Below are 24,319 nucleotides of genomic sequence, written 5' to 3'. Positions count from 1 at the left end.
TTAATGCCTAATGTTAATGGTATGTAAACACAGCACACAGCTGTGTGAAAGACTTTATTTTTACAGGATGCCATTTATATTCACGTGCACAGAAACAAGTAAATCTGTCTTGAAGCAAAGAGAATGAGTCTGCCTCAAGAAAGATTTAGGAATAGATTTGGGACTGCAGCGGTGGGTGTCTTTGGGGGTTGCTTATTTGGTAAATGCGTACAGAGGATGGAAAGATAATGAAGCGACACATGAAATACTTTGGAATACTATGAAACCAACTATGAAAAAACAAATGCATCCATCAAAAATGTGAGATTTGCATGATGAAATGTTCAGATTCACATCTGGTTAATGTCAATAAATCAAAAGACTTCGCAATATTAAATTTAAGGTATAATCCCCACACACCAGATGAGTTTTATACAGTAAAGAAAGGTCAGTGCTCACTTTTGGATACACAAAGATCCAAACCAATCTTCCAGCTGAAAGTCATCAGTAGGGATGCACCGATACCGATACTGGTATCAGGTATCGGGGCCAATACTGTAAAATGTGTGTGTACTCATACTCGTAAAAGTTAACCGATACCATGAACCGATACCAATTTATTTCATTAATCAGAGGGTGGCTTGTCATTTCTGTTGTAGTTTTTTAGATTGGCCACTAGGGGGACATCCCGCGCTAAACAGGCACAGGGTTAGACGAGTGAGACTGGCGACTCCAGATAAAAAAGAGAAACTGGAGGCTGCTGTAGCTAGGCTAAACAAAATGTCAGCAGTGTGGACCGGAACAGCCAACTTTAACTCAGGTTTTGGAAAAGCGATGAAAAATGTCAAGAGAAAATCCACGGGCAGTTTAAATAACAGAGGCTCTGACTCATTTTATCACTCTGGATGACCAGCCAATGCAGGTCATGGAAAACATAGACTTGCACCGTCTTCTCAGCATACTCGAGCTGTGATATGAAATTCCCAACCACCCATACATCAGGGAGATAATGGTGCCAAAACTTTCTGAAGAGGTAAAGACAAGTCAAAGGAGCTTGCAAAGAAAAGCGTCTGGACTTCTTTAAGTTACTTGAAGACGTTTCACCTCTCATCCGAGAAGCTTCTTCAGTTCTAAGGTCAAATGGTGGAGAGTCCCAGATATAAACCTGGTGGGAGTTTCCCCCCACAGAGGGACAAAAGGACCCCCTGATGATCCTCTAATCGCCTGAGCCAAGGTGTGGAACTGGGTGTGGGTCCCAATCAGCCAGAGTTTCGGGTGAGTTCATTGTGAAACCTGGCCCCACCTTATCATGCGAATTCCTGAGGTCAGATGGCCCAGGGTGTGAGTGGGCGTTAAGGCGTCTGGGAAGGGATCTCAAAACTGGATTATAGATGGCAGAGAGTTGGTGTCGTAAACCACCGCCTCTATTCAAAGATGGTCGCTCACAGTGGACATAGATGGCTTCTTTCACTCCTCTTTCGAACCATCTGTCCTCTCTGTCCAAAATGTGAACATTGGCATCCTCGACTAGACAACTAGACAAGCAGTGTGTGTGCGATGTCAGTCCTCGGTTTAACGGCACAGTGGACTGATGATCCACGGGCTGATGAGGAGTAAATTCATCAATGCCAAATACTTTTGTTATTTTGTTTGTTTGTTTACAATATGGACACTCTGCAATAATTTAAAAGTTTATTTTATTCGCAAACCTAATTTGTATTTATTTTATTCCAAACAGAAGTGTTTTTGAAGTACTGGGTTGAATCCAGTTTTGCCTTCAGAACTGCCTTAATTTTTCATGGCACAAGTTCAATGACATACTGGAAACAATCCTCACAGATTTTGGTCCATGTTAGTAACTCACTGCCCATGATCAACGAATAGTTCCTCTTTTTTAGGCCATTCTTTATAAACCTCGGAGAAGGTTGTATCCAAAAATCCCAGCAGATAAGCAGTTTCTCAAATATTCACATAAGACAGATGATGCAACTCATGAATCTGTACTTAAGTAATTTTAATCAATCTAGTCAAATTGGACAAATCCATGTGAAACAGGCACCATTAAGAGTCTATAGTCATAACTTTAGCTTAACTTTATGTGTCAGTTTGCTCAAAATGGCAAAGCTGTGATGAAAAGATAATCATGACAATACATATTCTATTCAATAATACATTTCACTGAAAGTCAAAGATTTAATCAAAAAGTTGGATAACTGGCTAAAGTGAATTCATATTTAATGGTTGTTGAACTCTGTGGTGGAGAAAGTTTTAGTTAGTTGGAAGCAGAAAATACCAAATCAGTGCATTTATCAGGTTATTATGACTTTGCTCTTGACCTTTATCCTGATGTGATAAATAGGTTTTTATGTGATGCTTGTGATAATAATTAAAATACTGTCTTAATTGGGTTCTAATTACACTATTTATAAGCTATACACTAATAGTGTTTTAAATACAGATTATCTTAGTTAGAAGGTAGCTGAGGATTTCAGAAATTACTTGAAACATTGAACAGCACCTCTGAGGATTTAAATGTTTTTTTCTTCGGAAAATGAAATGCAGTGGCACAGGTTTTATGAGCATTTTGCAAAGAATTTTACAGGCTTAATCGACCTGGCTTTTATGGTCGGCAATATTTATCAGCTCCACACAAGCCTTTGCTTTTATGGCCTCCTGTGAGCTTTGACCCCCTCAGCATGAAAGCGTCTCCCCCGCCTCTGCGTAAAGAAGTCTGCAGTGCAGGAAACAAAGCATGTTTAAGTGGTGCCACTGTGTACTGTTGTGTTCTGTTTCCAGGAGCCAGATTTAATGTGCTGTTGTTAAAAATCTGACATTGTAATTTGTTCTCAAACTTGACGGGATCATCACTGAAAACAAGGAAATAAACTTTTTTTAGATGGTAATAGGGAGGCAGGTCTAAACTTGGTGTTTATAAACAGGGTAAATTATAATCCTGGTCACTTTTTAAAGTAAGGTGTCATTCCAGGTAGAGTGTGTGAGTTTTTCCTGCCCTGCCCTCCCTCTGTCTCCCGGCAGTTGTTCATTAACAAAAGGAGACCAGCCTGTACTAAGGTGGACGATTACTGAACTCGGTCTTTACCAAGAGGAACATAACAGCTGTTATTTCTTTTCTTTTTGGTCTTCAATCTAGATATTTTGAATTTTCTGAAAGTTTTGGGATCTTACACAAAACTTCTCTTACCTGGATTCTTGGCATCGGATCAGGAGAGCGACTTCTTTTTGGTTACTGCAGAGATGTGCTGACTTCTGTTTTTGAACTTTTGTCATCAGTGGGGAAGATATGTCGTGCTCCCAGCATCCTGTTTACCTGAGCAGAGGTCTCTATTTTTGACATCTATACTAGAGCCAAAAATTCAGGGGCAAAAATGAAAGTCTCAGTGATCAGGATGTCCAGTTTACTTTACCTGGGAGTACTTACGCTTGCCATGGTCGCCAGTGACATGATTGATGACTGTTTGAATTCAAACCGTTCTTACTACATGAATATTGTACTGCTGGAGGACAACACTTATGAATGGAGCATGCCACTTGTGAAGGTGGCCGTTGAACAAGCTATTCTAGCTGACAAGCAGGAGAACGATAAGTATGGTATGGACAGATAGATACCCTACAGAAAAAACACACAAAACAAAACACATCAGGCTTGAAGAACAACAAGAAGGGTATCAATATATATAGTAGTATCTTTAAAGTCTCTCTGCGAATGCATTAACCTACACAAAACATACTTTACTGTCAATTTTCACACTTAGCTTAAAAATGAAAAATGAAAAATCTGGACTGCTTGGTTTTTGTTTGCCTAGTCTAAAAGTATGACATTTATGTATGACTATTATCTTATTTTCACATGAAATTGTATTTATCATAGGTTAAAAAGATACAACATATAAATACATTTTTCTCAAGCTGCCTGCAGATAGATATAAAAGATACCTCTTTCTAGGTCCTTTTACTGTGTGTACAAGGCGAGGCTAAAATAGTCGTGTCCTGCTAGGAAACCATTAAAGTAGCTTTTAAAAGTGTTCTGTGTATTTAAATCATTGTTCCAGGAATCTGGCTCACTGGTGTTTGACCAGTGTTTTACTGCTCGTGTGTGTTTACCACGAAAAAGTTAAATACATCATTAACTTGTGGTTTATGTACCAAATCATATGTCACTTTCGCTGTTGTTAAATAGTTCAAGGTTGCTCGTTTTATTACTAAAAGGACTGATGCAAGATTTGCAGTCAATGCCAACAGAAGGACAAAAGATGACTCACAGTTTATCATCTTTGTAGAAGTACCAGTTCTCAGGAATGTTTAATAGCTACCCGTAACAACATTCGACTCTGATCCTGCACTCTGTGGCTGTGCAGCTGTGCTGTTAACGGCGGAGCCAGAGCTGCTCTGGTGGACAAAAGCATTTGTTATGATGCTATTTTAAGTGATTTTTAGCATTTTATTCTGTAGGGGAAAACATATTGACAGATATGATACAAATGAAACTAATTTAGAGATTTAAATATGTTATGTTTAGATATGTTATTTAAACATATCTGCTGTATCTGTCATTAAGGGACCTTTTTAAAAAAAATGTTACTGTTCTTCCTGCTTCTGATGCAAATTCAACCATTAGACCTATTTTTGCCAGTGCATGAGGTCAGACTAATCTAATCTCATTGTTTTCTGACATTCATAACTCTTATCAATTTTTTTCCATGACTCAAGGTTTAGACTTCACTTTGACTGCTAACTTCAATGGGTTCAACACCAACTTGTACAAGCGGCAGGGCTGCGGGAGCAGCACGTGCGAGGGGTCGACAATACTCAAGAAACTAAATGTAAGTGTGGTTACTTGCTTAAACATAGTGGGCACAATCAGACATAACACTTTCTGATGTGATTTTCTTGTTCCTAAAGCCCCTGAGTTTTTTTTAAAGCCTTTGTTTTAGATCTTGTAAATAGGTCTGAGGGGTTTTTGCAGTTCTGCCACTACTGACGGTTTGAGGTTGTTATGCTTAAATTGGCTTGTAACTGGCACACAGCAGGACAGTTCTAGTTGTAAACATGAACTTAACATCATGAATGGACATTTTCATTTCTTGGGGATGCGTGAAAATATTATTTCTGAAACATCATCAGTAGAAAACAAAGAAATCAGTGATGACCTCAGCTCTCTGTAGACTTTTTCCATAAATGTCACCACTGTTATTCGTCATAATTCAAATAATAATAATAGTAATATTTATATTTGATTTATAAAAGAACCTTTCCTCATCCACTATATGAACAAAAGTAATGGGACATCTACATGTTACGCCTAGAGAAGGTGCCATGAATCAGAATCAGAATACTTTATTGATCCCTGGGGGAAATTATTTTTTTGTTACAGTGCTCCATAATAAACAAACATTAACAAGACAGATAATACGCTAACTAAGAGTAGTACAATCAATCAATCAATCAATCAATCTATATATATATATATATATATATATATATATATATATATATATATATATATATAAATAGCTGAAAAAGAAACATGTGTAGCTGTAGCAGTAAACAGTGTGTTAAGTGGTGCTTTTCGTTACTCTCAGTCTCTCACTGAACATGCTCCTGTGACTGACCAGCATGTCATAGAGTGGGTGGGAGGTGTTATCCAACATTGTCTTTATTTTGGACAACATCCGCCTCTCCGACACCACCTTGAGGGAGTCCAGCTCCATCTCCACAACATTACTGGCCTTACTGATCAGTTTATCGAGTCTGTTGGCATCTGCTACCCTCAGCCTGCTCCCCCAGCATGCAACAGCATAGAGGATCGCACTGGCCACAACAGACTCGTAGAAAATCCTGAGCATTTTCTGGCAGATGTTGAAGGACCTCAGTCGCCTCAAAAAGTAGAGACGACTCTAGCCCTTTCTGTAAAGTGCTGTGGTGTTTTTCGCCCAGTCCAGTTTATTGTCAATGTGTACTCCAAGGTATTTATAGTCCTCCACAGGGCTCCTGGTGGACAGTTTTTATGCTGATATTAATGCCAGAAGGGAACTCTTTTGCTCCCTAAATGCTTCCACTTTGCAATAAAAACACTTACATCTGATCATAGAGGATCTAGGAGGGAAGAAATTCATGAACTGACTTCTTGCAATGATGGCATCCTATTACAGTGGCACGTCTGAATTCAGCGAGCTCTTTAGAACAACCCACTCTTTCATCAGTGATTGTAAAGGCAGACAGCATGACCCAATACCTTTGCCCATTTTGTGTACCACAAAGTCATACAGTATAGACCTCAGGTAAACAATAGTCAGTATATAAGGTCTGCAGCTTGGAGATATTATCTGACAAGTGTCCAGTGTCAGACGAGCAGAGATTTGAGAGGAAGGCTGCAGAAGTGAAAGAGATCAGAGAAATACTGAAATATTTTTTGGAGCCGGTGTTGGGGATGACTTGATGACTTGTGTTTGATGCCACAGACTCACTGATTATGTGAAGATGATACTGCCATCACTTGCAAGAGATTAAACTATGAGCTTTGTTTGGTTTAGATTGGAAGGTAACTGTGTTACTGAGCTAAAGAGGAAGTTTACCAGAGGGTTTGGTGATATAGAAGTTATGATACTTATAAATTAGTGGAATGTCAAGATACAAGTATCACCACAAACACCAGGCTAAATAGAAGCACAGTGCAATGTAGACAAAGCATGCTGCATAGTGAACTCAGTCAGTGCAGCTCTTACTTTTTTGCCTCATTAGGCCAAACAGCTGATACTGCTTCCTCCAGCACAGTCAAGAGCAACAGATTTGTCCAGTTTTACTGGGGACTAATGAAATGGATTTGGGGAAATATTGCAAAATGACAGAGCTAGTAGGAATTGAAGCAAAAAGAATAAATGCAAGTACTAGACTGTGAAGTAACTGCTCTGAAGTTCATTTTCCTTAATGCAGTTGTAACTTTCTTCAGGCTAATGGTGAAGTCGGATGTGTCATGCTGGGGCCTTCCTGCACATATGCCACCTATCAGTTAGTAGAGTAAGTATGAATCTTTTTCTTTTACTTTCATGAGATTTTTTAATTCATGAGTTTTTAATTTTTGCCCGTTTGTTTTTCTCCAGTGAAAACATTGGTCTGCGTTTAACCATTCCCATCATCTCTGCTGGAAGTTTTGGCCTCTCTTGTGACTACAAGCCTAAACTAACCCGAATTCTGCCTCCAGCACGAAAGATCTGTGACTTTTTCCTTATCTTTATGAATGAAACTCTGCCATTCAAGGAGGAGCCGTGGAGCCGATTCTACGTCTATAAGAAGACCAACAATGCATCTGAGGACTGCTTCTGGTGAGCCAAACTCAAGTGATTATGGATAAGATCTGTTGTTTCATTTGCACTCCAGCATAAACCGGCTTTTTGATTTGTTTCATTGCTTTGCCACAGGTATATCAACGCACTGACGGCAGCTACTAACAAGTTTATGCTGGGCACAAACACAGAGACAATTCATGGAGAGGAGGGCCTGAAAAAAATGTTCCAGTCTCCGAAAAGACACAGCAACAGTGAATATAAATATTTTTGTCTGTTTTTGAGAATTTATAGTTTTTTAATAAAGCAGAAAAATGCCTTGGTCTTCTGGGGATTTCATTGTAAGTTGGTTATTTAAGCCGTAGCAGTCGTCAAGACTGAAAGAGCTGAATAACCAGTAGTCTGACTGAAGAAGTGCACTAACACAGCTGAAGAATTTTCCTTCTTGCTTACTGTAAAACTGATTTATTTCTTTCAGTTTTAATCTTGTGTGGGGACACTGATGAGATGGTTTCAGTAAAGGAGCTGGTGGGCCAGATTCCCAAAGACTTCCTGTTTATTCTCCTAGATGTGTACAAGTAAGCCTGGACATGAATTTATTGTTTCACACATGCACTGCTACCACAATGTTTTTATTAAGTGGGAATCAAGAAATCTTAATACTAAGAAGCTATTTTCCTTCATTCAGCCCTGATTATTATTTAAACACCACATCTTCTGCGGGTATGGAAAATGTCTTAGTGGTCACTCTGCCGCAGAGAAACTACACCTCTGGCTCTTCATTCAATGAAACGGTGAGTCGCACCTCAAGCTCAGAAAGAAGACCACATGAAGTAACTGCTCCGTCTTTTACCGTCCATTCTCTCGTGCAGGTAAACGATTATGTGGCAGGATATCATGATGGGACTCTGCTGTTTGGTAAAGCACTCAGAGAGAGGATGCTCAGCATACAAAAATACAACGGGACCGACAACGGCTCTCTGGGTGACAACCCATTTGGAAACATCTCATTTTATGGTGCGTATGACCAGAGATAACACAGCTGGAGGCAGAATGCCGGAGGACTGTGATAAGCAGCATCCGGGAGGACACCATGCCTATTCAAGTAGCTGAAATAAGAAGGATGAGTTAAACATTCTTTTATTTTATGCCCACAAGATTGATGTTGCTTAGATCAAAGTTTGACTGCAGCTGAGGAACAAAGATGGCTTTCACATTAAAACACAACCGCCGTCTCTTTTTTAAATTCTGCTGCTCTGTGTTGAGGTTTTGGATGCTATCATAAAACAAAACCCATAATACCTGAAGATGACTTCAGATGACTTTGAAAGGATAAAGAGATTTTCATTGCTTGTTTTTTCTTCGAGTTAATATTTACTGCAGTTCAGCTCACTGCAATGCGGAGATTGTCCTCCAAGATACAGAGTATGAGATCAAAGTGAGTATTTACAGCCCTTGATCTTTTGTTTTATGGTAACTTTTATTGTTTTCTGGCTAACTCTTACCCTGTCCTCTTACTTGTACCCAAGTAAAAGGGTCAGTCGGTCTTCTGGATTTTTCTTTAGGGTTAAAGGGTACAGGTATGAAAACGATTCCATTATGATTTCTTTTTCTGTACCGACTACAGCAATAATGGGATGCCACAGACTGTATATAAAAGATGGATGAGTCACCATAAGGTCACCTGCTTCTGGGCTCAGTTTTATGAAGCCTGCATGTCAGGGGTTTTGGAAAATGGCTTCTTTTTTTTGTAGCCAGAAGTGATTGTCACCTCTTGATTTCTACATGGAGGTTTGATTTGTTCTACGCTTGTGTGAAAATACACATGCTTTCTGTCATTTCTACAGTCACAAATAAACAGCTTTTCAATTGTTTAATTCACATAACTGTTGTTTGTTATATATAACATTAGGAATCTATCAGGGCACGACAGTGGCACGGTGGTGAGCACTGTTCCCTCACAGCAAGAAGGTCCTGAGTTCAATTCAACCATCAGGGCGGGGTCTTTCTGTTTGCGTGGGTTCTCTACGGGCACTCTGGCTTCCTCCCACAGTCTGAAGACATGTAGTTATGTGAGGGGTTAGGTTAATTGGTAACTCTAAACTGCCCATAGGTGTGAATGGTTGTCTGTCTCTATGCGTTACATGACCTGTCCAGGGTGTACCCTGCCTCTGCCAATCAATTTTATTTACAGCAGTCACATGTTTTATTGTGAAAGGTAGGGCCAGGAAGAATCCCTTTTTGAACATTCATAGAACAATTTAAGTTTCAGGTGTATTATTTTATACATGTATACAATAAATCAAGTTTCCACGTATGAAAGTGTTACCGTCGTCAGCAGTCAAAGCTGCCACATCCTGAACTTTACGTTTTAACAAAATACAAATGGATGAGTAGTTTTGGGGCTTTTAAACATGGGAGTCTATAAGGATTGAGTCACTTTAGGAGACAACCTCCAGTGGCCACTCCAGGAGCAGCAGTTTTTGCCACTTAATCATTACTTTAATTTTTCAAGTAGTGCTTTTGTAATTTTGTGCGATTTATCTGTTAATCCGTTCAGCTGGCAAAAATTTTGATCTGAGTTTATAAAGAATCTCTATGTTTTGTAGTTATTGTGTAAAAAAGAAAAAACAAAGCTTTAAAAGATCAACTTTGACTTTCAGAAATGCAGATTTCTCATGTTGTATGGCTGCAATTAACTAACAGTTAATAAAGGATATAAACAGAATTTATTGATAATGAAATAATTATTTGCAGTTTTTCATGTCAAATTTTTAGGTAACATTGAGTCAAAGCATTTTTTTTAAATGAAACTTTTTGGAAAAGCATAATACAAAATGTTTTATTGTCTTGTTTATATGATTGTGTGTGCAAGCAGGTATGGGAGGACACTATGTGCTTGATGAATATGGGGACAGAGATGTTAACTTCTCAATCATTTACACATCAGCTAACACTGCCAAGGTGAAACCTTTGTTTATTAATCAGTTAACACTGCTGCATTAAAAGTGAATCGCTGTTTTTTTCTTACATTTTTCCTCTCTCTCTTCCTCTATAGTATAGAATTCTGCTATTGTTTGATACATCACTAACTAAAATCATCAATTACACCCAAAACCCCACTCTGCCGTGGGCAGGAAACAAGCTGCCTCCTGACAAGCCAAAGACGCCGGATGGTAAAACACACATGAACTTTTTGCAGAATAATTTACAGAATGATTTAATGCTTTATTCAAGGCAAAGCTCTGAATCTTCGACTCTATTCATGCATGTCTGCTTTCAGAGTTTGACATGCAGGAAATCATTGTGATTGTTCTGAGTCTCAGCGTTGTGGTGGTGACGGGAGTCGCTCTTATCTTCTACAGGTAAACTGCAGATTCATTTCCCAGTTGTGGTAGAAGAGCTGCATTTTAGCACAAGTGCATCACTAGAGCTGAGCTGAAAAAATAAGGCAGTATTTGCCTTATTTAGGTAAAGGAGGACAGGGTAACAGCTCTGTGGCAAATACTGCCTTGTGTTTTTCAACCTGGAACAACAACATATTATTATGCAGTAAACATATACGATCATTTACTGCATGCTTTTTAAAAATATTTTTTTACTGACAGGCAGAACAGGAAAGAACGCTCTCTACAGAAGAAATGGTCTCACATCGAACCTCACCTGATTGGCCCTCTGGATGAGAAGGAAGTGTCTCTGAAGGTAAATGCTTTTAGCAGCAAACTTTAACTCCAGATTTTATTCCCTTGTTGGGTCTGTGTTTCCACAAGCCCCGCTAATTCTAGAGACTTATTCATCATGAAGAAAACAAGACAGTCGATCGATCAATTATTTGCGCAAGGGAGGCCTCGTGTCCACCACGAAAATGACCCCAACTCTGACCTCCTCCTGCTGCCTTTTTATTGAGAGACAGTTCACACAAAACACGTCATAGCAAAGCAACGGCCACTTGGTTCTAAGACAAGGCATTGTATGTATATGTGTGAACTTCTGTAAGAATGTGTGTGTGTGTGTGTGTGTGTGTGTGTGTGTTATGTGAGAATGTGTGTGTGTCAGACTTCCTGCTGACCAAAGGGTCGTAAACGCAGGAAGCTTACATCAAAAAGCACAAGGATGTGTCTGTAATAAAAGACTACAGCCCCCCACCTACAACCCCGAGAATCTGGGGGGAAGGACAGTGGAATTTCTTTCATCAGAGTTGGCAAGCATAGAAATGACAACATTTAACAATTCACTCTAACATCCCTAACTGCTGAAAAAATGCAGCTCTATGACACAAGACACAATAAGGCTATATTTTTTGATAAATTAAATAAGATATGACTACATGAAAATGTTGGAGTATGTGCTAAACTGTTAAAGTTCAATAAAAAGTGAAACTGATGTCCAAGAGTCAGGCAATCCCAGCTGATAACAGATGATCTTAATGCCTCTGCAAGCTGCTTTGCAGCCCATGTTGAACATGATACACCCAGAAGGAAGGTGAATGTTAAGTCATGGATGCCTGCTCTGTTTTGGACCTGTTTGCTCAGTGATTCTTGTGTCAGAACAGGACCATACATCTGCAGCTATCTTATTGAAAATGAAACCTGTTCTTTACACGCACCAGATTTATGACTAAAATGTCCTAAAATGTATGTAAAGCTCAAGGTTTTTATCATTGACGATCAAAAAGCTTTCAGATCTATAGCAGTTCAAGATAAGAATGTGTGTGTTTATGAAACAGACTGATGAAGATAAGAGGAAGGACAGTACATACTTCCGGCAGCGAGGCCGCTACGACAAGAAGGTATCAGCAATCCAAAAAATTGATATCTGATTTTAAAAAGATTCAAAGGGAAATGATCATGTCGGTCCTTTTCTCTGTGTTCTCCAGCCTGTAATCATGAAAGAGCTGAAAACCACAGAGGGAGACTTCACCGAGGACCAGAGGATTGAGCTCAACACTGTGTGATATCTCTGCGTTTTATCTTAGAGGTTAATAAAAGTACATAAAAAAATAATTAACTCTCACTGCCACTGTCTTCATGTTCCAGCTGCTGCGCATTGACTACTACAATCTGACCAAATTTTATGGCACAGTGAAGTTTGAATATGGTGTGTACGGTGTGTTTGAGCTGTGTCAGAGGGGCTCCCTCAGGGTAAGAGCAGACACTGTTTCTACCTTCATATCAGGTCCTGCTGCTGGCATTTCTGTTCGTAAATCAGTTTATCTTATCGTTTAGATTGTTTTCTAATCTGTATAACAATAAAAAAAACAAACACCCATGAGCACAGAAATACACTCACCAGCCACTTCATTAGTTACACCTGCTGTTCCCAACGGTGCTCGACTGGATTGAGATTTGGTGACGTGGAGGCCGTTTGATTACAATGTTCAAAGGACCAATTTGGGATGATTTGAGCTTTGTGTTTGCTGTAGGTCATCTACATCCCGATTTAAAATGTTGTGCATTCAGAGATATCTTGATTGTAATGAGTTGTTTGAGTTACTGCTGCATTCCTGTTAGTGTGAAGCAGTCTGGTCATTCTCCTCGGGCATCAACAAGTTACAACCCAGAGAACGAGACTCTCACTGGATATTTTCTCATTTTCAAACCATTCTCTGTAAACCCTGGAGATAGTTGTGTAGGAATATCCTTTCAGATCCGACATTTCTGAAATACTCAGACCGGCCCAACTGCCACCAACGACCATGTCGTGTTCAAAGTCACTTAAATCACTTTTCTTTCCTATTCCGATTCTCAGTTTTAACTTCAGCAGGTCTTCTTCACGCTGAGTAACTGCCATGTGATTAGCTGATTCAGTATTTGCATTAACAAGCAGTCAAACTGGTGTACCTGGTGAAGTGGCCAGTGAGTGTATGTTGTCATTGTGGTGCAGATGATCACATTTCAATAACACTTTTATTAATATAATATAATGGTCAAACTTAGCAATAATTTAATAGATATTGTGTTATCATTCAAAAACTTCTTTTAGCACTTGCGCTGACTGCAATGAAAAGTTTCCAATGGCAACAGTTTAAAGACCACATTTGCACACTGCATGCAGAAAAACACAATTTTTGACCCTATGCTGATTTGACTTTTCAGTGCTCAGCGGCACGCATAGTTCACCGTGACTTTGATGTTCACTTGTTGATAAGTTATGGACACACAGTGCTTAAAGAACACTTACAGTGTTTATGAATGCATATGATTCAGACTCTCTCACACACAGACTTGTTTCAGTTTCCAAAAATGCTAAAACCTGAATTTGCTCATGTTTTTTTCCCCCAGTACATTCTCAGTGACAGGATCTCTTACCCAGATGAAACATTCATGGATATGGAGTTTAAAATATCAGTCATGTATGACATAGCAAAGGTATTGTTTCTTTAAGTTGCCTTTCTGAATATGTGATTTATTAAATGCTTTCTTTTATTTTTAGTTTTATTTTGTCTGTTTTCTTTTGGGTAACTGGTTTGTTTTTAAATACCACATTTAAAGCACCTCCAGCACATATTTTGTTTCAGCAACATATAATTTCAGGATTTTCTTAAGAGAAAAAACAACCGGAACACATGATAAAAAATTGTTGAAATAGCAAATAATAACCACTGCTCTGCTGTATATATTCAATAGGGCATGTCATATCTCCACTCGAGCAATATTGCAGTCCACGGCCGCCTCAAGTCCTCCAACTGTGTTGTCGACAACCGTATGGTGGTCAAGATCACTGACTTTGGCTGCAACACCATGCTAAAACCAGGAAAAGGTAAGCTTTAAAAAAATGTTATCAGTGTGGCTGAGTATTGATCTAAGCTCTGAGATCATCGTTTTCTTCTAAAAGCTCCTGCTGAGTTAGAATCCTGCTCTGAGTGTTTGTGTGAGAGTTTTGAGTGTTTGAAGCTTTTGGAGTGTATTTCTTGATTTTGATTTAATCATATAATTTCTTGATGTTGCTGGTTTTCTTGTTTTATATGCTTGGGTTGTATCATCCTTCTCTAATGAGGGTTGCCAGCATGGGTTAGACTGATGGCTCTCGATGGTCATTGTTGCCTTGCTCTTGCTTTACCTGTTGGTTGAGCTTGGGATGACATGTCTGTGGTCAGGTGAGCACAGTGATGTGGTGGTTAGCACCGTCACATCACAGCATCAGGGTCTGAACCTGTTGGCTGTGGGCATTCTGTGCAGGGTTGAATTGTTACCTCAAGAACAATGTGGCACTATTGTATTGCTGTAGAACCTCCCGAGACACAAAAGAAATGCAAAATTTCTTTGGGTAAGACTCCTTCCTGTTTTGGAGGGGGCGGGGTCTGATCGACCTTCGTAGCCACATAGCAGAATTTTGCTATTTGGCTGCGACACATAGCAGCAGCATCTCTATCATAAACAACAAACACCTTGGTTTTAAATGGCGTCCATGTTACTTCACAGAGTAGCATAGATGCTATTTTAAAGTTCTCCTTGACCAGCCAGACATAGACTTTTTTCACCAGTGGATTCTCCACACTTGGACAATTATTTTAAAAAACTAAAGAGATTGCTCTCATTTGTAACGGTTGTAACAGCAACACTGCCGAGGAGCTTCTACTCCACGACCCAGGATGCTCGGCTCTGTTAGTGTTCAAGGCCACCTTGTAACAGCAGTGGCGGGTCTGAGGTCTGCAGGGAAGCAGAAAATGCAGCCAGGCTGGCTCAGGAAACTGGGGTGAGGTCTCAGTAACTTCTGTAGAGGCTGCTGGATAAAGTCAGGATTGTTTGTCCTGTTAGATGTAATCAGGACTCATTCTGCAGGTAAACAGTTAATCTCTTTGCCTGACTTCCCATCATTGCTGAAGGATCACTATTATTATCTTTTCAAACACATCAACTATGAATAGTCAGAGGTGTTGAAGAAGGCTTTGTCTACTGTACCTGTAATAGGCTTCAGGGGCAGCTGGAGGTCCCTGTACAAAGCTCCCATAGAGACACACAGTAAGGATCTCCAATAGAGAGTCACTATCTGTTTCTGTCAGGCTGAGGGAATATTGCACCCCCTGTGGCTTGGCTGTCAAAGACTAGCTAACCTTTTTCTTTGCTCCAGCAGCAGCTCACTGGGTTACGTGTAATTTCAGATAAGTCTTCTTATTTTTTGTTCAAAGTACTGCAAGACAGCGGAGGAAGATATGTCTGACGAACATTCTAATAAGCCAGGCTAAGATGAGCACCGGCTACAAGGGGAAGTCAGAGGAAGGGGGCTGACTTTGTAAATGCTGAACTTATGTTCAGGGTTAGGGTAGCTGCAGATTTAAAAATAGAATTAATATATTTGAAAAATGTGTCTGACATTGAAAGGTGTGATTCTGATTGGTGAAAGTAACTGATGATAAACTGATGTTGCTGGTTTTCTGTCCAATCAGATTTGTGGACCGCCCCGGAGCATCTTCGTAAATTTGGGGTGTCTCCAAAAGGCGATGTCTACAGCTACGCCATCATTGCCCATGAGATTGTTATGAGACAAGCCCCTTTCTACACAGAGTACTGCACTGATGTTAGAGGTAGGCCACCATTATACAGCCATAAACAGCAGAACTGAAAAAATGTGTCTGTCTTTGTCAGTCGGTTTTTGTTGATTTAAAGACCAGTTTACACATACAAGATGCAAAATTCGGCACACTGTGAAACACAGAGGTCACAGAGTAACGTGTGTCCCATGCTTATCTTGTTTAACTGACCGCTGTGCAAACCCACAGAGAAGATCTACAGATTGCAGCATCCTATCGGGCACAATGTCTTCAGACCTGACCTGAACTTTGAGGGTGTGTCAGACAGAGAGATTGAGGTAAAAAAAAAAAAAAAAGCCTTTCAAACGCAAAGGAGCTGTTACAGCAACACAACCTGATTCTTATAGAGTTTATAAAGTTATTTGGATCCATTCAAATGAAGTATATAAAAACACTTTCCTCTTCTTTTTTTCTTGTGTTTTTTATGCGTGTTTTGTGTGTATCTCTGTGTCTATACAGCTGTATACACTGATAAAGAATTGCTGGGAGGAAGACCCAGAACGGAGGCCAGATTTTAAAAGAATCGAGTTAACGCTTGGAAATATTTTCAGGTAGATTCCCATCGTGTGTTTCTTCAGTGTGGCTTCGATTCATTTTTATAACGTGACACATTCTGAACTAACTGCCAAACACCTCACATAAAAGACCCAAGTGAAGAGGTTATCCTCAAAAATACATCTTTCTGTCATATTCTCTTAAATGAAGAGCAGTAAGTAGCAGTAACAGCTGATATGGTGATATAAAACATTTTTGATCTGATGCAGTAACCTCCATAACCAAGCCACAGAGACGTACATGGACAACCTGATCCGTCGTCTGCAGATGTACTCCAGGACTTTGGAGAAGCTCGTGGAGGAGAGAACGGCTTTGTACAAAGCTGAGAGGGACAGAGCGGATCGCCTCAACTTTATGCTTCTTCCTGGGTAGGTTTTACACTCAGCTGACTCAGAGGCATCTGACACCAGGAACTTTCAAGTCTGCATTCTCCTCCTCCTTACAGTGTTTCTGTATATGTTGTGCTGATTATAGTGTTGCACACCACACATGTAAAAATAAGCAGCAGGCAGTGGTTTTGTTTAAAAAAACAAACCCCTCTAAATATCCACCTGTTTAGGGACAAGTTATGCAGATTTAGACTATTTATGAATACTGATATTAATAATGTTATCAAATATAACACATGTATCATAACATCCATCCATCCATCCATTCGCTTCCGCTTATCCTTTTTCAGGGTCGCGGGGGGCGCTGGAGCCTATCCCAGCTGTCATAGGGCGAGAGGCAGGGTACACCCTTGACAGGTCGCCAGTCTGTCGCAGGGCTAACACATAGGGACAGACAACCATTCACACTCACATTCATTCGCACATTCACACCTAGTGACAATTTGGATTATCCAATTAACCTATCCCCACAAGCTGCATGTCTTTGGACGGTGGGGGGAAACCGGAGTACCCGGAGGGAACCCATGCAAACACGGGGAGAACATGCAAACTCCACACAGAAAGACCCCGGCCTGATGTTGGAATTGAACTCAGGACCTTCTTGCTGTGCGGCAACAGTGCTAACCACCGTGTATCATAACATATAAACATAATATAATTATAACAAATTTTCAATCATAATCAGTGATTGATAATTGGAGTATTTTGTAATACAATACCTGACAAAATCTATAGAATCACCACACTTTATTCTTTTATTTGTTTTTGCAGAAGAAAAAAAAAAGAAGTATTAAAAACACGTAATACTTTGTTGCACAGCATCCAGCCTTTATAATGGTCAGAATTATATCAGGCCTGGGGTTTACTATTGAAAAATCATATTTTCCATCAAACTGCTTCCAACTTATTTTCCAAGGTCAGAAATAGGTTGCTAGGTCAGCTTTGTAGGGAGGAGGCTTGTTGTTGTCCATTTTTTGTTTTTCATTAATTTTTATTTGGATAGAGATACAGACCTTTTCCTTTGATTGCCTTTCAGCAAGAAAAGATTTAGCATTTGTTGCTCTGTAACAAGATGGATTATCATCCTCAAAGTGACTTTGCCATCACAAATCTAATCATGAATTTGATTGTACACTTGTGCATTTACTGTTGAAGTAATGACCGCCGTCTCTTCTGGGCATTCTATCTGACTATGCAGCCTTATAACTGAATAGTCATGACCAGTGTTGGTCAAGGTACTTGAAAAAAGTAATCAGTAACTAATTACTGATTACTTTTCCAAAAAAGTAATCCCGTTACTTTACTGATTACTTATTTTCAAAAGTAATTAATGTAATCAAATGGAAAAGTCTCTTTTTTTTAAACTTGTTTTAACAGTTTTAATCTTTTAACTTTATGCATCAAGTAAAAATTAAATTATATGCACTATTCTTTGACTTGAAGAAATTAGTTTAACATTTAAACCTATTTTCTGCACATTCCAGCACATAAAATAAAATATTTTTTGTGTTTACACTCACTCTTTCAAATAGATGCAAGTAAAACACAGCAGAAAATAAAATCTGTTGCTCTATTTTCACCTTTAAAGCAGGAGTGGGTTAGGCGGAGGTTTACCCTGGTGCAGGTGAGCCGCAGCGGTCAGTTGAAGAATCCGCGAGTTTCTCTGTGAATTTCCCATTACGTCGTTGCGCACTTGGTGCTTGTTACGGACGCTAATGTTTTTGTCACTTTTTATGGAATCAAACTCAAAGTAAGGTCAGTCCTTCCAAGCTTTAAACGCTGCACGCTCATACTCTCTCCCGCACTCGATATATGATCCATTGTTGATCTGCACACAGCTTTTGTCACGAACGTCGCACTCGCTTACGTCATTGTCATGAGACATTCTCGCAAAAAATCACAGTTTTAGTAACGCAGTAACGCAGCGTTCCTACGTGAAAGTAACGGTAATCTAATTACCGTTTTTGCAATAGTAATCCCTTACTTTACTCGTTACTTGCAAAAAGTAATCAGATTACCCATCTCTGGTCATGACTGAGCGCAGAATTTACACTCCAGCGTTTACACTGTGTAGAGGCTGAAAACCCCCATCATGCTGTATTTGGATGTTTACATGTTGTAGTCATGTAACATTAATATATCTGACAGTAATCACATTTTCCGCTCTCTCTGCGTCTCCATAGCCCAGTGGTGCGTTCCCTGAAGGAAACGGGGAGTGTGGAGCCGGAGCTGTTTGAGGAGGTCACCATCTATTTCAGTGATATTGTGGGATTCACCACCCTCTGCTACTACAGCACCCCCATGGAGGTGGTCGATATGCTCAACGAAATCTACAAGAACTTTGACAGCATTCTTGATCACCATGATGTCTACAAGGTAGCTTAGCAGAATAACAGAAACCCAGGCCTCTACTATCAAGGAGGTCACAATTTTTTTTAAGCATTAATCTACAATTTCTAAGAAAGTGCTTAGGGTTAGACATAAATATTTTCTTTTTGAATAAAAACAAAGATTTTATAGATAAGTTACATTTCCATTGTCTCGTAGGTTGAAACAATAGGAGATGCTTACATGGTTGCATCCGGTTTGCCCAAACGTAATGGCAACAGGCATGCATTGGACATTGCCCACATGGCCCTGGACATCCTATCATTTGTGGGGACGTTTGAGCTGGAGCACCTGCCTGGGATTCCTCTATGGATCTGTATTGGTGTACATTCAGGTACCAGAGATTACAATGATTTTACTATGTTATCATCTGAATTTTGCAAAAGTTGGGATGCTGTGTGAAATCTAAATAAAGTTCAATGATCTACAAACTTCATAAAGGCACAAATGATGCTCACAACAGAGAATAAAAAATACATCAAATGTTTAAATTGAATAAATGTAACATTTTATGAAATCTCCTGGCAACTGTTGGTTAACAGCAGCAACATAGGTGATGGGACAACAAAAAGCTGGAAAAAAGAGGAGAAAATATAAAATGTCTTACCAGTAAAGATTGGCAGAGGTTCACAGATCTGCAAAGATTTTGTGTCTCAATTTTATAATAATGGTCCTCAAAGAGAAATTGTGAAGACTTCGACAAAGTGATCATCTCTACCCTCGATAATATGATCACAGATTGAGATATCTGCAGTAATCTCTCTGTGCAAGGGCCAAGACTGAAAATCAATACAAAGATACTTGTGATCTTCGGACTCTCAGGCAGCGCTGCACTAAACACAGACATGATTGTGTCACTGCATGGGCTCAGCAACACTTCCAAAAATCATTGTCTGTAAGCACAGCCGACCGTGCCATCTACAAATACAAACTCTATCATGTAAAAAGGAAGCCAAACGTCAACATGATGCAGGAACACTTCTGTCTATGCTAAGCCAAAACTCATTTAACATGGACTGAGACAAAGTGAAAAAGTCTTTTGTAGTCAGATGAATCCAAAAATTCTTTCTTTTTTTAAAATTTTTTTGCAAACATGGATGTACCACTGTCGTGATCGGAGGCAATAAGATGCAGGGTTCTCAAGCACGAACCGCTTTTATTGAATTGTAGCAGCAGTGTACGCGGCTACATCCATTTTTTGGGAAAACATATACACACCAGTATTCTAGCGACCTCTAGTGGCTGCCCCCATGGTAGCCTTACTAGGACAACATAAACAGATTTCACAACAACCACATCCTCCAGATTAAATGGTAAATGGCCTGTATTTGTATAGCGCTTTTCTAGTCCCTAAGGACCCCAAAGCGCTTTACACAACCTGTCATCCACCCATTCACACACTGATGATGGCAAGCTACATTGTAGCCACAGCCACCCTGGGGCGCACTGACAGAGGATTAAAGACGGTAGGCATCATCCAGCTGTTCAGCAGCAAGCACTCAGTTCATAATTGTCTATCTCTGATGGTATAGGGGTGCATTAGTGGAAATATCAGTTTGCTCATCCCAGAAGTCCAGCATAATTTCATGTTTGTTTATGTTCTCCTAAAAATGTTATAAACCATTAAGTTTAGACCTCTCTGTGTGTAGCCCTCAAACTTGGTTTTCCTTTGTCTGTCATAGAGCTGCTGACATCTAGTGGCCAAATAATATATGTATAGGTTAATGTTAATTATAAGCTAATAAAAAACTAAATACATTTTTTAAAGGAAGCATAAATTGAATCCTGTTATGTAATTGTGTCCAGGACCATGTGCAGCAGGAGTGGTGGGGAACAAGATGCCTCGCTACTGTCTCTTTGGAGATACGGTTAACATGGCTTCACGGATGGAGTCCACAGGCCTGCGTAAGACAACCACACACATTTTACACACTCACAACACTGGCAGTTTAGGCTCTTAGCTTGAGTTGGCACAAAGGGAGGGCAGATGCAAGCACAGAGTCCGATGGCTGCTTTTCACATCATCTTTCCAGCTCTGAGAATTCATGTCAGCCAGTCTACCATCAACATCCTGCAGAGGACGGACTGCAAGTTTGAGTATGAAAAACGAGGAGAGACGTATCTGAAGGTGAGCTGGGTGGTGTTGGGCTTTTTAACTTACTTAAAAAGATCACATGTAGATATTTACTTTAAATGCCATACCACACAAACTGAGGTCACGAGTGTGTGTGAGTATTTGTGTTTGTCTGCGTCTGCACCTCACCCACAGGGTAAAGGAAAAATGATGACATACTGGTTAACAGGCGTGACCGGGGGAAGTTACAACCTGCCGACACCACCGAGTGCGTGAGTAAAGTCCTATCAATAAAGAATTTTTACACAAACTGTTGAAGAACTCTGGACTGTGGTATACCCTGAACACAATACATAAACAGTATTATGATTTAATAAATAATGTATGTTCTTTATATTATTAGATTACCACCTACTTTAAAGTGCTTCATTTGTTAATTAATAGACTAATTAACTGTAAATTTTAAAAAAGTTACTACATGAGGATGAATTACGCGGATGTTGGCGTAATACATGCTGCCACTCAGATAACTGCTTTTCCAGCTTTGCTTGTTTTAGCGAGACTCCAGACTACCCTGTGGACATGTTACAGTAAAAGAGTCAAACTGGTCAGCCTGAAGTTCAGACCTGGCACTCACTGAAAGTATTTTTCATATTATGAAAGAAAAAATATCACAAAGAAGGCTCCAAATTGTTGAAAACATTTGTCATCATTCATCTGCTTCGTAGGTAGTGAAATAACTAGCTTGTCAGTCAGCTGTCCAATGACTTTTGAGCCTCTGTAATGCAATAGTTTTTGTTAAACCCCTTCTATTAAAGCTGCAACTCTGCACTTCAGTCACATTTAAAATATTTGATCTGACAAAATTACATAATTGTGGCACAATCCAAAAAACCTATGGCTCTAAGGGATGGTTCAAAGCTTGTCCGATGTTATGCACACTGAGTTCATAAAGAGCAATATTTTAAGTTTCCCCCTTTTAATGTAGTTTTCTTTTAGACAGATTGAATATTAGATAAAATATATTGTAGGCTTTCTAGCATTTGTTTTTCAATTTATATTTTACCGTTCCACATTTTTTTTCAGAATCAGTGTGATACCTAATTTTAGTTTTACATCATTACACAATAATCTAATGTTACTGTCTCAGGGAGAACTTCCAGTCGCTTCAGAAGGATCTGGCAGAGATGATCGTGTTAAGTCTGGAGAAGCGTGGAGGGGACAGCTTCAAAAAGAGGAAGACCCTGTCCACCAAAATCCGCCGGAGGGAGACCAACAGCAGCGCGCAGAGCGACAGCCTGCCAGAGTACTTCCACCTAGCTGTCACTGAGAACCCGAGCACCTACCTGTGATCATAGAAGAGCTTTCAGCACAAGATGTAGACTTTGTACAAGTTTGTCAAGTTAGATTCAGGACTGCTGGGTTTCTTTGGACAGCTTTGTTCATTCATCGGTTGGAGAAACAACGCCGGAGCAGCAGCACTTCTCTTCATCCCCAACAGCCTAACGCCTTGAGATCAACTCGCCTTACCGATCCTTTAAAGATGTTAAGTAGTTACTGTTGTGGTACAAAGAGTGGCATATTTATATACAAATGTTTCTCCATAAGCGATCCAGATAACGTGGACGAGGATACCCAGTGCACTCTTCTTTACTTTGAGACATCCTTCTGTTTATGTTTCAATGTTGCCTGCAGGAAGCTCACTGATTGAGCAACACGTGATAAAGAAAATATATATTTATCGTGTAAATATCTTTTTCTGCTTCAAAGACAGTGGAACTCTATCCAAACAGTACATCAAGACTATTTTGCACTATAATGATGCTACCTTTCCGTTTTCACAGCATCAGAAATATTTCTGTGTTGATTTTTAGTTTGTTTTATTAAAACATGTTTGAAATACGACACAAGAATTAAAGCAGTTCCTGTACTTTTCCTGTACAACGGCAAAAACAACAAACTATACAGTCACCTGCTACACTATTTCTTTCACACAAGCAGTGCAGAGGAATAAAAACAGCTGTAGAAAATTGTAATCTTATTTTTAAAAAACCCATAAAAACATGGTAGAAACACAGAAATCTCAGTATACTGAGTACAACGTGCAGTATAAATGCAGTGAATATACGTTTTTAAGAACACAGTTGTGTTTTCATCTCTTTAGAGAATATTACTTCGACCTTCGACCAGTACTCATGAAAGCTGTACCCCAACCTGAAGCCAAGTCTTCACTCTAAGGTTTAATGAACTTGCTTTTTGCCCACAAAAGGGAGAGGTGTGGCCACAATGTTAGTGAGCAAACAAATGTGTTTCCCCACAGCGTGCTCAAAGAGTACGACCACACACCCGCAGCCTTACATGGTTTTAGTTGTAACTAAAGCAGTGCCACCCAGCTCTGTGGCAGGAAGTGGGATCCTGTGCTCTGCCATTGTGCTGCATGCAGGCGAGTCTCCGCCCACCTCTGCTCCACCACGCATCATGAGGTCCCTGCAAGCTGTGAAGCCATTCTCCCACTCTGAGCCTGTTTGGCTCCCAGAGTGCACGTGAGAGCAGGGTGATGGGGCCTCTGCCGCTCTCTGAAATATCTCAGCTTGACCGTTTCTTTCTGAGGGCAGAGGGTGCAGTTTGGCAGGTGGCTGCGCTTTCTAAAGAAGTTCCTGTCTTGGCATGCCATCCTCTGTGACACAAACAACAGAAAAACTGTCACTGAACGTTCACGCTGAAAGACTCCGCAGCCATTCGTAACATTATACCCCCCTTATTTCCTCAATTGATCAATAAGGTGCTTTTTTATATATTAAAGCTAATCATGTTTTTCTTTAAATTAAAGGTTCATAACATGCTTTAAAATAATTACACGAATGTCTATCAAAACAGTTAACGAGGTCATGAGATTGATGAGTATATAAATCCTCTGTATGAAAAAGAGGACTTCTTCTGACTGGTTGCCCCTCAAAAACAGAAGGTTTGCACAGAAAGTGGGCGGGACTTCTCACAGGCAGGGATGAATATATTGCCCCTTTAAAGGCTGTACCATTAAAAAAATTGGCAGAAATTTTTATTTTTTTTAGTTGATTGTTCAGTGAACCTCCTGACAATTTAA

General features: G+C 39.7%; 1 protein-coding gene across 1 annotated transcript; it reads left to right on the top strand.

Moving 5' to 3' along the window:
- Window positions 1-1,929: 1,929 nt before the first annotated feature.
- On the top strand, window positions 1,930-22,739 carry LOC146520463 (guanylyl cyclase C-like). The gene is made up of 27 exons (XM_085157676.1): window positions 1,930-3,588; window positions 4,708-4,820; window positions 6,947-7,014; window positions 7,098-7,319; window positions 7,416-7,534; window positions 7,759-7,858; window positions 7,969-8,074; window positions 8,153-8,297; window positions 10,159-10,244; window positions 10,339-10,456; window positions 10,564-10,645; window positions 10,889-10,982; window positions 12,007-12,069; window positions 12,157-12,228; window positions 12,317-12,421; window positions 13,562-13,648; window positions 13,907-14,039; window positions 15,667-15,804; window positions 16,000-16,088; window positions 16,270-16,361; window positions 16,575-16,733; window positions 18,938-19,130; window positions 19,302-19,476; window positions 20,949-21,047; window positions 21,176-21,270; window positions 21,412-21,488; window positions 22,367-22,739. Exons 1-27 carry the CDS (start codon window positions 3,366-3,368, stop codon window positions 22,566-22,568), a joined length of 3,255 nt encoding a protein of 1,084 aa, XP_085013802.1. The 5' UTR covers window positions 1,930-3,365; the 3' UTR covers window positions 22,569-22,739.
- Window positions 22,740-24,319: the final 1,580 nt, after the last annotated feature.

Source organism: Neolamprologus multifasciatus, chromosome 4 (assembly GCF_963576455.1).
Source record: "Neolamprologus multifasciatus chromosome 4, fNeoMul1.2, whole genome shotgun sequence".
Lineage (NCBI taxonomy): Eukaryota > Metazoa > Chordata > Actinopteri > Cichliformes > Cichlidae > Neolamprologus > Neolamprologus multifasciatus.
This window is presented reverse-complemented; position numbering and strand designations above follow the sequence as displayed.

Excerpts from the sequence above, each read along its gene's own strand:
- LOC146520463 (XM_085157676.1), top strand. The coding sequence starts at position 3,366 with ATGAAAGTCTCAGTGATCAGGATGTCCAGTTTACTTTACCTGGGAGTA. Across the intron at positions 7,320-7,415 it reads GCATCTGAGGACTGCTTCTG|GTATATCAACGCACTGACGG; the intron begins GTGAGCCAAACT and ends GCTTTGCCACAG. Across the intron at positions 15,805-15,999 it reads GTACTGCACTGATGTTAGAG|AGAAGATCTACAGATTGCAG; the intron begins GTAGGCCACCAT and ends GCAAACCCACAG.